We start from the raw sequence: 13190 nt of genomic DNA, 5'->3' as shown, positions 1-13190 counted from the left end.
AAACAAGCTATTCACAGTCGCAGAACGCTGTACATTTGATCTTTATAAATACACATGAATGAAGTGAAATGACTGCTTACTCCAGCCTCTCCCGGCCTTCCCGAGGACCAGAGGCCCCTGTGACAGGCGCTGTGGAAATGCGCAGTAGGATTGTCTGTGCCATCAAAGCCTTGTGACTCCCCGACAAGCATGAAATCCATTTGCGCTGTTTGTTGTCTTCATTTCACACACTTTACTCATTGTTGTAAGATACAACCTGTTCTTATATGTTTCTGCTCTCCTGATGTGTTTCCCACATCACAGGTGAGTATGAACAACTTACACAAAACTTTTCAGACACATTAACAGAACACCCTGGCCAAAAAGTAATAAGCTCATCCTCGCGATGCAGGAAGCCTCATGGTTGGCTTGGAAAGAATTTCTTCATCTAATTCTTCTCCTGGCTTGATTTAGTGCAAAGCAGAAACTTAGTCTTACTGATAAAGTGGTTTCAAAAGGAGCATGCTTAACTACGGTTTCCAAGATTAATGTCTTAGAGGACTTAAATGAGAAATGTTTCATTAAAGGGATATCCCCAAGCTAACCATTTTGGCAAAGCAGAGTTAGCCAAAAACCATTCATCCATCTCAGATACGTTTAAACATAATTAAATTAAAGTGATATTTGACAATGCCTTAAACGTTTGTTAGGGAAAGCTAGTTTTGCCAAGATGACAGGACTTCACCCTTAGGCAGCTTCTTAAATTGAGCGCTAACCTGAGCAACAGCAAAGATTTCCGGGGCAGGCAGGAACAAGAAATGCAGAAGAAGCCTTGGTCTGATTTACACCGTGAAATTTGGATCGTATCTGGTCTAACAACTTTGTTAACTGAACAAGGAGGGCTGAAAACTTACCAGTAGCTGTAAATCAAGACAGGCATTCAGCCATCAGCTTCCTGAAAGCCATCAGCATAGCTACGGATAAGGAGCAGGTCATCTAAATGCTGGTTTACAGTTATGTGCAAAGATGGCAACATTTTATAGCCAGGATACATGGTTGAAAGTCACCAAATCCATGTCTGGATTTGTTGCAAGTCTCTTTATTGACATCCTCAGAAGAAATTTAGTATCTTCATACAAAGAAAAAACCCTCCCAGTACAGCTCCTTCCAATCTACATCCCCTTCCTATGTACAGCTGCATATATAACTGTATATTTAGGCCCAGAAAAGGATGTAAATCCAAACAAACATAGAGAATTCTTTTCCAAACTGAAGAAATACTTGGAATTTACAACCAGACCTGGAATCAGCCTCTCCTGATGTTTCTTCTCCAAAAGATCTTTAAAAACTGCTTTATATCGAGCTTGAAAAATGATGCACTGGGAGTAAAAAAAGAATGTTTAAAATGGAATAGGGAGTGTAAAACCAAACAGGTTGAAACAACAACAACAAAAAGCTGGTTGAAAATTACAGATCTAATCTAAAGCTCAAGTGAAATCAACGGAAAAATTCCCATGGATTCTGAGGGACTTTGGAGTTTCACAAGACCTTGCACCAAACGCCAAAATGTGTTCTTCCATACATCCATTAACCTCTTATTCCATAGAGATAAGGTGTTAGCCAAAGTAGTTATGGAAAGGGAATAACCACACCCTTTCAGGATGCATTTGGCATGGAGTACAGAGCAGGGTCTGTCTGCCTGCTCATCACCCGTACTGGTGAGGAGGTGCCTGCGCAGGGCAGTTGCCATGGGTGGCTCAGCCCCAGGGAATGCTGACAGGGCTGCTCCAGTGCCAGCGTGCTGCTATGCTGGAAGCTGTGGTCAATGTGAGCTGCCTTGAAACTCTTGTTTTAGACATGGAGGGGAATATGGGCACACCAGAATGTATATAGGGCAAAATACTCATGCACAAGATGCAGGAGTAAGTAGCTGCCCAGTGAGCACCCTGGCAGAGGGATAACAGGCAACCTTAATGAGCTACCTCCTACAACCAAATGATGCTCTGCAGAGGAAAAGTTACCCAGAAAGGAATGGAAAACTGTGGAATATGTTCACCTGCCCTAATAGCCACAGCAGTAGTCAGAAATTCTCCCTCTGAGTTTCTGACACCCTTTCCTCACCCACTTTTCTTCTTCCCTTTGTAGGCAGTGCGGACCCAACCCAGACCTTGCCACACTTACTACGCCCTGACTCCACGAAGTTCATTGTGACCGCAGAGGATCAGGCACATACGGCACGCTCCCTCCCCACCCTCCATAAACATTCACTGAGAGATGAAGTGTTAGCAGGGTTTTTCCCCATAACAGTTACTGGTGGCACCAGCCAACAAGCTGGGGAGGCGAGGCACAGCCAGCCCGCTGCAGCCACTCCTTCTCTTGAGGATATAAATCCTCGGCAGGCTCCAGGGAGAAAATTCACCACTGTCAGCCCCTGAGCATCTCTCTTTGCCAAGTGAGCCAGCAGGGAAGCGAGCAGGTTCGTACTGGAACTGTTGTGTTTTGGCAAAGTTGCAGGGTATTTTTTCCTTTAACAGAAGTGGTTCGCGTTTCACTTTGGCACTTTCCATCAAAGCAGTTGCATCAGAAAATTCCTGACCAGCTCTAATCTGCACCAGTGCAGCTGCGTTGTGGTCCCACTGCCACACCACACGGCTGGCGGCCGCGCCAGCACTTCCCCATAGCAGGCAATGGGGAATACATGCTGGCACCCTCCTGCTGGGGGGTCACCCATGTCATCAGCCAGGGCCCCCCACTCCAGGGTATCGCCAACTGTTTTTGCTGCAGGCATGGTATGGACATAAGGAATAACCAGGTGCTTATTGCTGCTCCCTATCCACCCATGTGGCCGCAAGAGCCTTATGACTCTACCCTCACTTGGGAAAAAACAGCTCTTAACTTTGTTCTTACATCATAAAGTGAGTTTGTCCAGAAGAGCTGCTGCCAAAAGGAACAAAGGGCCAAAGAAGAGATTTTTAAAGACCATAAACCCAGGCAGTGGCAGCCCAGCAGTAAAGGAGCAGGAGGATGTGCCAGCAGAGGCTTCTCAGCAGCACCAGTGCTGGGCATGGCTGTGTACCTGTGCGGGCACAGGTTCCACCTTGGTTTGCAATAACTGAACAGGAAGTTTGATCGAAAAACATCTTCTCGTTTTACAGCTTGCAAAACCCAAACAGGGTCTGCCAGCGGGTCTCTGCTGTAAACAGGACACCTCAGCACCTGCTGGAGGCTGGTACGAAGGCCTGAAGAACCACCCATAGGTGGAACAGGCTGCTCATTGGAAATGACTATACAGCTTATAGGAAAAGCCAACATCCCAATAATTTAAACAACCTAGTGATTTTCACCGATACTGACAAATAGGTGCGTTTTGTAAACTTGAATTAGGTGCAAGTCTCTGTTTTACCATCTTCTTGCCATCCCTGCCCCAGGGAGCGGCAGCCACTGCCCAGTTTAACTTGCCAAACTGCAAACATGGACCAGGACAGGATGTGCTGCCAGCCAGGAGCTTGTAAAATCTCCAGGAGCCTGGATGCATGGAGGTGGCCAGGCAGGTCAAAACTGTCATATCGGAGACCAAAGGTCAGCGAAAGAGATTTGCCCCAGATTGTGCCATGGGTCCAATTGTATTCATTATTATCAGTCCTTTGCTGTGTGCAAGCAGACATTTCAAAACGTTGGCTTTTTGCTACGTTATATGTTTGTGCATTTTATTAAGACTAATTTGAAAGATTCAAAACGATGAATAAATTGCCACTCTGTTTGCTTTATCTGCTGTTGCAGCCTATGCCCAACAGATGTCACATATGAAATTCAAATTACATCTTCAAACAGAGCATGACGGTAATGAATAATTCAAGACATATATATTAGAATGCTGTTTTAAACAGTGTGTTTCTTAGCACAGGCAGTGTCCATGGAAAAATACTCACCTATTTATCTGGCCATTTTCCACCTCTGTGAAATCATTTGAATCGTTGCTGACGTTATCGTCTTCGGGGACAGTCATATTCTGCAGTTCAGTCAGTTCTAATCCAGCTTTGAAAGGCATCCTGGGTGAGGAACGGTACCGATCCAAGTGTTTCTCCAAATATTAGTGTTTGGTTGGTATCTGGTGAGTAAACTGCAGCCACAGTGTCAACAACCTATATAAAACACAAGAAGAAAACCCACGAGATGTATACCACCAACAGCAGGCAGTGTTACCAGAATAAACCAGTGAAATCTGGACAAGAGGGACCATCCTCACCAACCAACTTTTATTGTTAGATGGACTCCAGCTTATAACCTAAACGCATTGCGGAACATCAGTAACCTTATACTCCTTAATGAGATCAACTTCACTAACCTTATAAATTCACATGGTCCCACAACCTGCTGCTGAAGGGGGTACTTGTATCTATAAATCAATGAGCAAATGAGTCCTCTTTGTTTCAGGAAAAAAAGATCAACCACCCACAAATTAAGGAATAAAAACGATTTGATTGTCTAAGTCGCATTTCGGTATTTAGTATTTGTCTTCTGTATGTTCTCCATTCTTGCTTAAAAGTATCAAATATATCGTGTCCACGCTGTTGCGAAGTGTATGGAACAGAGCGAGTTGTCGCAGTCCTCTGTTCTACTACTATCTGTATTCCAGGTATTTGAATATGTTATGGTTTTGGTAAAGAGGATGCGCGTAGGATGCTTTGCGTATGGTCAAGCTTATTCTGAACAAGGACAGAAACAGACCAAAACCGAAGCTCATGTATCACAGGAATAGAGAGTAATGCGTATCTAGTGTCCAGCAGTTATTATCTGGAGATCAGGCGATCTCTCCTCTGATCAATGTGTTTCATAAATCACCAGGAACACCACCAAAGGCAGATCAGGCAAGCCTGCTACGGTGACGTCCTTCTTCATCAGCAATGCAAATCAACTGAAAGACCAGTATTTTCCGGAGTCCAACCACTCTCAGCTGAGCTACAACTCCAGCGTGGTGCTGAGGCCACAGGCTGTTATTCACAACCGAGCTCCCGCACCACAACTCTCCCGGTCCCCATGTTGTGAATGAATTCCTGCAATACTGCCAAACAGCTATTCACCCTGGGGTACGTGGTGAGCGCTCAGATGCCAGATTAATCTGGGAGTATCTTTCAATTCTCAGGGCTGCCTCAAACGCATCAGACTGCTCACATGCAACCAGACAAGCAGGAGCATCCCCGGCTCTTGCAGGTCTTATGTCAAGGCAAAGGGAAGTAGTTCACTTGTTCAGTTATGCTATCGGCCTGTTTCAAATTAGGTTTACAGGACCCAATACTTCTGGTTCATACCACATCCCCACCTCACAGAAAAGGGCTTTGCGAATGAGCAGGTTTTTCCCTCAAACACTGTCTCAGAAATGCAGTTTTAAAGTTTACATGCGCTCTTAACATCTCCTCAAGAGCCCAAAATGGCCAAATTTCAGGTTTAAAAGCTAGCCTCGAGGCATACAGTAAGGCAGGACCTGCTCTTTTCTACTGAAGGAGCCAGTAAGCATGTGGTTGCAGCGGCAGACGGGGCTGGTCTGGCCTGGTGAGAGGATGGTGTTGGGGGGATGTGAGCTGGGACCTTTCCAACTGCTCTACAGAAGAGATTTCCACTACAGACACCAGGGGAGCGACCGCTCGGGTATTAAAATGTCAGCACAATAGAAACAAAAAGGACCCAGGCTGCGGATAAATAAAAGCAGACTGTCAAGCAGAGGGTGGCCTTAGCAGTGACATCCTGGAACAGTCTTCCCAGAGGCTGCAGGGATAAAATAGTCCACCTATTTTGGAAGAGAAGCACGATCTTCTTATAAAAGGGTAAAGCCACAGGAGATGGCGACTGCTGAGGTGGCAAGAACCGAGCCTGCTGAATCCGTAAGGTTTTTGTGACCATGAGTTCCTAAAATGAACAATTCCTTAACAGACCTGACAATCTCTGCTCCGAGATCTATATCCCCCGGCATTTAAACATGCAAGTAAAAGTTCGTCTAAGATCCAAGCACAGAAGCTTCCCCTTTGGTCCCCCAGGAGCATTTTCAGAACTGCCCTGACATTGCCTGTGCTTAATAAATTCCCCGTTAAGCGTTTCAAAAGCAGGTGCTGAAATGAGCCCTCTTGTGAGGTAAACAGCGTGCTGGAGAGCAAACTTCACAGCTCACTGACGTGCAGATCCTGCTCTGCCTTTCTGCCCCTCTGAAGCTGAAATGCTGCAAGGCTGGCCTGGCAGGAAAACGGCTCGCTGCTTTGTTCACAAGGAAATCTTTGCAGTGCAAAAGTGACAACGTTCTTTTGTTTTAACCCAAACTCCAATCCCACAGAAAACTGACTGAATAAAGACTTTTTACAAGGGCAAGTAGTGACAGGACAAGGGGAGTGGCTTTATACTCGAAGAGGGTAGATTTACATTAGATATTAGGAAGAAATTAATTACTCTGAGGATGGTGGAACACTGGAAGACGTTACCCAGAGAAGCTGTGGCTGCTCCATCACTGGCAGTGCTCAAGGCCAGTTTTCAGGCAGACAACTTCCTCCATCTTTCAATCTGCCTCAGGTTAAGTGATTTACTAAAAAAACACCAACCAAAACCCTGAAACAACAAAAGAAAATTGTTGAGTGAAATAACGCATTGCATCTCCAAGCACAAGTAAAGCTGATCTCAGTGCCAAAACATGAGGAGGGTGAGGAGAGAGAGTGGTGGGGCTTGGGACTGAAACTTTTACTGTCATGGCACGAACTCATTGCAATCTTTGGCAAAAGATAACCACCTTGTCCTTAGCACCTCTATCTGTAAAATTAAGATGTAATAGTGACAATAACACTCACTTTGTGAAGTGCTTGCAAAGTCAGAGGGAAAGGGTGATAGAAGTGTGATACCTGGAAAAAAAACCACTATGCAAATCTCTTTTATTTTTGCAAAGGTAACTTTACCTTAGATATAGAGAGCAAACCCTTTGTCATGGCTGATCACACCAGGCCCCCTCCGTAGCCAGTGGAATACAGGTGGTCACACAAATTTCATACCAGATTACCTGGTTTAAATTTCAAGTTCATGGGTGTGACAAATCTCAGCATCTACACAAAATCTACAGCCCCAAAGGGTAGGTCGGCTTGCATCAACCAGCTTGATGCCCTACAAGTGAAGTAGCCACTTCAAGCTCATCATCTGGCCTTTACAGAGGAGCATTGTCAGAGGTCAATCCGTCCTGGCCTTGCTCCTGAAAGGGAGCTTCCACACTGGGATAACAGAGCTAAGGAAGTCACCATCTCAAGTGTAGGCACCGCTAATGCTGTGGGAAGGGGAAAAAACTGCTTCAACTAATGAAGATTCATCATATGCTGATGCTGAGCTATACTGGGAGCAGCAAGGTAATACCTGTACTTTAAAGGCCTTTTCATTCAAGAAATGTCATGAAATAAATGAAAATAAAAATGCTATGTTGGCAAAAGTTCCCAGGCTGAGCTTTATTCCTAATTCACGTTGAAAAGAAGTAAATAATCATCTGAGGAGTGACTGCAACAATCCCAACCACTCCCAGTCACCGTGCCTATTACTCTGCCCAGCCTTACACCTCCCAAAATGAAAACTTCCAGAAACCTGCCATCAAACCTTTCCCTCCAGACACATAAACAGTAAATGAACAAGAGTTATGCTCTTACTTTAAATATTTCTACTTGGATGGGCAAACATTCCTTCCTGAAGCAGGGATCACCCTGAGAGAAAACCAGGAAAGTGCTAGTGATCCTTCTAAAGGAACCTCAAAGGTCTGTATTTGGTAGCTGATCCGGCCCCTCTGTTCAGTAAAAAAAGCACTGCTCTGGCCTAGGAGCTTGGCTTTAAACATCCCATGACATGTCTTGTAAAACCCATTATGGGTAATTTATTCATTGTGTGCTCCTTACGGAATATGGGAAAGATCACAACTGGTCACAGACTTCAGAAGGAGGACTGTGAGATGACACAAGATGATAAAAAGAGTTTATTTTTCCCAAGGACACTGAGACCTTCACAAGCCATTAAAACACATTCCAAGAACTGGGGCGATTTTCTCTGTTGCTGACTGAAACATCAACAAAACCAATAAATCTCTGCAACTGCAGTTTTCTGCACTGTTAAAATTCTACACCGGCAGTTTAAGGGGCTCAAAAAGTTTGCATTCAAGAACACGCGTCAATACAGACAATCTAACTTCATGTTTTCTGCTGACTCCAGCACAAATCCTTTCTGGGCAGTACCCAGAAGAGGTGTAATCTCAGCACTTTGCTAGAAGTTGTGTTTTTAATAGTAACATCATCGCTCCTGGTGGTAATGGTGATGGCTTAATTCACAGGCCAGCTTTTTTCATATCCTGTAAATGACATCGTTAAAAATGTGCCATATGAAGACACATGGCCGCTCAAAAGCTGACCCAGTACGTGAGAGGCATCTGGATAAGTGATTGGGTTGGACACCATCTCACCTGTCTCTGGGTATGTTTTCTGTCATGTGCCCTTGCACACTAACCAGGCATTTCATTCACTGTGTGCTTCCTGCAGTCAAACAGTCTCGGGGATGGCAAATATCCAAGACACACTACGCAATTTTAACTATGGAATTCCAGATAATTTGCTTAAAAGTTGAAATATGACTCAACTTTTATCTCCAAGGGAGTTTTGCCAAGAATTCCTCCTGGTCTGTTACGAGTCATCAGAATCCAGCGCTTGAGTTTCACACAAGCTGATTTTATTCCTGCAAAGCCTGAGATGTGAGACGCCTTTCTTCGCTCATACTTTTGAAAGTTCTTCTAAAGAAGAGCAATATGACCATTAAAAGACTATGGATATAAATAATGAAACACTGAGCCTGAAACTCTGTGTACAGACTATTCACTTAAATGATAAAAAGCAATAATAGGTTTTATACGTAACAGTATCACGTTGGAGGCAGGGAAGCAACTACCTCCTTTTTGTTCAGCATTTAGTGACACCTGACATCTGGAACGTAAAGCTCCCGATTTACTCCCCATCTACAGGAAGGACAAAATGGAGAGATTAGGGAAGAGCCACTGAGATAACAGAAAGCTTGGAAATTAAAGACTGACTCACATCCCCTGAGCAAACATCTGCAGTGTTTGAAATGTCATTGCCTCCAGCTCCTCGGTGCTGTCCCTCTGCAGCAGGCTGCGGCCCACTGATGGTGGAAGGAAGTGGTGGAAGGAAGCGGATTCACCCTGGCCCCACGGCCACCGGTGGGCTCGAGGGGATCAAGGGGAACCACCGAGGTGCTGGCATGCGCCCATGCTGCCCACTGGCAATGTGGGCCTTCCAGCTGCTGCAGCTGTGTGCTTGGTGGATGCAAAGCCATTACTGTTCATTTCCAGGCTCCTCACACATAGCCCCCGTGGGATGGAAACAGTTAAGGGATAAGGGAGGGGGGGGGCAACAACCAAGTGACACAAGTCTTGAGAAGGAAGCTTAGAAAAGGAGGCTGTGAAAAACAAGCCATGAGCACAAATTCTCAGCCTTTCTCTAGGTACTGCGTGACCTTGCGCTGCAACAGGAAAAATGCTCTGCCCCATTGCTCTCCATCCACGCTGCCCTTCCATGCTGCCATAAAGAAAGGGAAGACAGTCCCAAATTAAGTCTCGACAGGCTACTCAGCTGATCAAAGGCAGGCAAATAAGAAACCATAAAATCCCAGCCTGATTCACCCAGTGATTCATTACTTTAGGCAAAACACTTAAAGATGAGCCATAAAGGAAAATGGTTTTAAGTACATTTTTGTTTTGGGCCCATCCCAGTCAATTTAGGGAAGGCATTTGGCACAGGAATATAGTCACATTTTTTCCTAATTATGTTTCTCTGTGAAATCCTCTCAACAGTCTTGGTTTTGCTGAAGAGATCCCGGAACACAGAGCCACAAATGAACGAACTCTTGTCTTCCAGAGAAAGTGGAAGTGCCATGAGTCGGGCTTACAGGTTACAGTAATGGAACAGACTGTGCAGATGTGTATGGGCTAAATAGCAGCTCTGAAACCCTTATTTAAAACAAAGTTTGTACTACGAGGAAGAACCCTTTGCACAAGTTCATATGTAACTCACTTCTGCCCCAGTTTACAAGTAATTTCTTTGCTTCAGTTTTCTTGACTGTTAAGAGACTCAGAGTGATATTTACCTGATCAGCTTACACAAATATTATGAGAGTTAATTGCAAAAGGGCCCTGAAACACTTTCAACATGGAAAAGCTGCCATTTTCCCCAAGATTGGCTGCTCAAACTTCTTGGACTGGTCACAGCAATAAATACCTACCCGAAAGGAAACGGAATTCTGGCTTAGAATATTTAAATAATCTCACAACATCTCTTCTGCCGTCACAATACACACTTTTAAAGCAGTAGTTATTGTCAGACTATGTGCTAAGCATGTTTCTACAGGAATGGGCAAGCTGAGAAGATGGGGGAGAGCAGGAGAGGAAGGACAGTCCCAGTTCTGCTCAGTCACCACTCTTCCCCTGGTAAAGAACAAACCCCAAAACCAGAAAACACCAAGGAAATGTAGAACAGAGACCCAGGATGAGCATCCTGCAAGCAGAGCAGCTGAGAGAACTCTGACTCCCCTTCCATCCTTTAAAACCCTTGTAAAAAGCAGGATTTGGATACGAAGGACAATGGGTCCTCCATGTTCTACGGCAGCCTGCGGAAAGCCTCGAACAACTCACGCATAATCCTCTGCACAGGGGTATGCAGAGCATGGTGCTCACTGCCAACACATCTCCTGTCCTCACCTGGGCCAGAGAGCCCCGTAGGTCCAACCACAGCACAAAGAGTCTCAAGTGACAAGGCAGAGTACGCTGCAGCGTGCTTCACTGAAGTGCTCTCCCTATGGTGCCTCTCAAAGAGAAAAAAAGCCTTCCAAAAAGGCAAAGTCAAATAGGAGTCATTCTGCACAACAGTGAAGCAGATCCCATTTTAGTCAGTGAATTTCCATCGAGCCCCGGCAGAAGGCCTCTGCTCACCAGCAATATGGCAATTCCCACATTTCAGACAGGTTTTGCCAGTGGATTTCAGCACAAACTCAGGGGGGCTCCGACCATGGAAAGGGCAGTTATTGATACTCTGTCCTTCAGCAACAGATGGAATTTCCTTTTACAGGCTTTTTTAACAAAGTTGGTGCTTTGGTGGCAAGTGAAGTAAGTTAGAAGGAAGGATGCTTTCTTTCTCCCCCTGTAGCTGTTTTTACTTCTGATTTAAGACTCTTAGAATGTCTTTTTGTATTTCCCATCCAGAATGTATTTTCTCTATCAACAGGGATCTTTTCCTAATACTTTACTTTTAGAACAAGGGCTGCTCCGTGTTATTTTGCCTTTCAAGCACATGTAAAAACCCAAGCAAACCTAACAGTGAACTAAGCACCACAAAGCACAGGTTACTACCATTAGGAACAGAGGTTAGTCGAAACGCCTCAAAGCAGCCCACGAAGAGCTGAAGGACATGCGCGTGTAGGCACAAGCAGACCGTAGCTTCGCCTTCCATAAAACCAGCTGCCAAACACGGGGTTTATTTGGGTCCTCCCAATGTCACGTAAACAAAGCACGGGTTTACACACGTCCTCCTCTCACAAGGACGTACATCCTTGCCACAGGTTGTACTGCAAACTCTGCAGAACAGCGGGACAAGCCCTCGGCCAGAGAGCAAGCCGGGCGCATGTACACGTGAGCGGATGCCTCCCCAGGCACCCGAACCTGCGCCTTTTTGTTCTCGCCTTCGGCTCACCAAAACCGGGCGGCTCAGCTGCTACTACGCGTTTACGGGCAAACGCACACACAGGCAGACACACGAGACAGACAGACAGACACACACACACACACACGCCTGCGCACCGTGGGCCCAGCCTGCATTTTCCGAATACCGTGTAACTTCCCCTGCCCCTATGGCAGCGCTCGATCGCAGCGGGAGGCAGGAGCGTTTCCCAGCGAGCCAGGGCTGCGCCCGCCGCCGCACATCTTGCAGGGGCTGCGGCACACGCGGCCCGCCGCTTGCACCGCGTCTATTACTATCAGCGTATCTCGGCGCTGCCACCGAAAGCCCGTTCTTTGCCTCTGGGTTTTCCAGCCGCAGCGCCTGGCTACGGCAGCATCCCGGCGGGCCCCCAAATCCTCCGCCGCGGCAAGATGCCGCATGGCCGGCGCCGTCCCGCTCCCGCCCCGCCGCAGCGCTGCCGCTGCGCTCCCCGTCCCGTCCGGTCCCGTCCCGTCCCCTCCCCGTCCCGCTGCGCGCATTTTTAGGGTTGAAACAGAGCGCCCGGGGGCTCGGAAGCACATTTGAGGGGGCTGGTGGACACGCGAAACTGCGCACACGGCGGAGACAAAGCGCGGCCGCAGCGGGCTCGGCCGGAGCTGCGCGGCCGCGGCGCGCAGACAAAGGCTGCGCGGGGAGCCGCGGCACCGTTCCCCCCCCTCCGATTGCATCAGCTGCTTCTTACCTTCCTCTAGAGCAGCGGGGATCCCCCGAGGAATTATCCACCCTCTCGGGAGGAGCCGGCCGGAGAGCCCGGCAAATAATTTCAGTGATAAGAATAAAGTGAAATAAAACCAAATATAGAGAAAAATTAAAGAAAAGGGGGCGAGGACGAGGGGGAATTAAACTGGCGAAACGGAGACAGCGAGGAGGATGCGGCTCCTCCTCCCGCCGAGGGTGTGTGCATGTGGAGGTGGGCAGGCGGGAGCATGCGGGGCGCGCCGCCGTGCCGGGGCCGCGGCTGGGGCTGAGGCAGCCCGGTGCCCCCCGGGGCGCAGAGTGCCCCCCCGGGGCCGCCTCCGTGCGGCCGCCCGGTCGGATGTGGCCCGGGCAGGGGACCCCCGGCTCCCGTCCCTGCCCGGTTCAGCACCTTTTCTCGCAAGCAGGGTTTACTCGTTTTACAACAAACCCACCATTTTTCTGTCTCTATGCTACCGCTTGCCCATGGGAGAACCCGTCCTGGCAGACGGGCCGCATTTTGGTGACGTTTCCCCAGAAATGGCCACGGAAAGTCTGGCATCATCATGTTACCCAATTTCCTGTTTCGTCATTCAGAATGTATATGCTGAAAATGCTGCCATTCGCGCGGGAGGTCACAGCGTTTCCAGCTGGGGCAAGACACGCTTCTCGGATACAAAGGGGAGTTTGATGCCCAGGTGGTTTGCTGCAGCTTGTTGTTTCCATGCTGATCTCTAGAAAGCATTGTATGAGCTT

At 47.2% G+C, this 13190-nt stretch overlaps 1 protein-coding gene across 5 annotated transcripts in view; it reads right to left on the bottom strand.

Annotated features, from left to right (window-relative positions):
• Positions 1-12972, bottom strand: part of SLC38A1 (solute carrier family 38 member 1) — a 41951-nt gene extending 28979 nt beyond the window's left edge. For 2 of the 5 annotated variants that reach the window (XR_010614773.1, XM_065688774.1), the window contains exons 1-3: positions 12442-12807; positions 6415-6570; positions 3909-4121 (exon numbers count right to left, since the gene is read on the bottom strand). Coding sequence is in view for 4 of the 5 variants with exons in the window: in XM_065688774.1 (XP_065544846.1) it covers positions 3909-4027 (119 nt within the window). In the remaining variant the exon portion in view is untranslated. Of the gene's footprint in view, positions 1-3908; positions 4122-6414; positions 6571-12441; positions 12808-12889 lie in introns of those variants that run through there. The other 3 variants (XM_065688942.1, XM_065688854.1, XM_065689030.1) reach the window with 3 other exon arrangements.
• Between the last annotated feature and the right edge of the window lie 218 nt (positions 12973-13190).

Source organism: Lathamus discolor, chromosome 1 (assembly GCF_037157495.1).
Source record: "Lathamus discolor isolate bLatDis1 chromosome 1, bLatDis1.hap1, whole genome shotgun sequence".
NCBI lineage: Eukaryota > Metazoa > Chordata > Aves > Psittaciformes > Psittacidae > Lathamus > Lathamus discolor.
The sequence above is the reverse complement of the archived record's forward strand: the minus strand, read 5'-3'. Positions and strand labels throughout refer to the sequence as shown.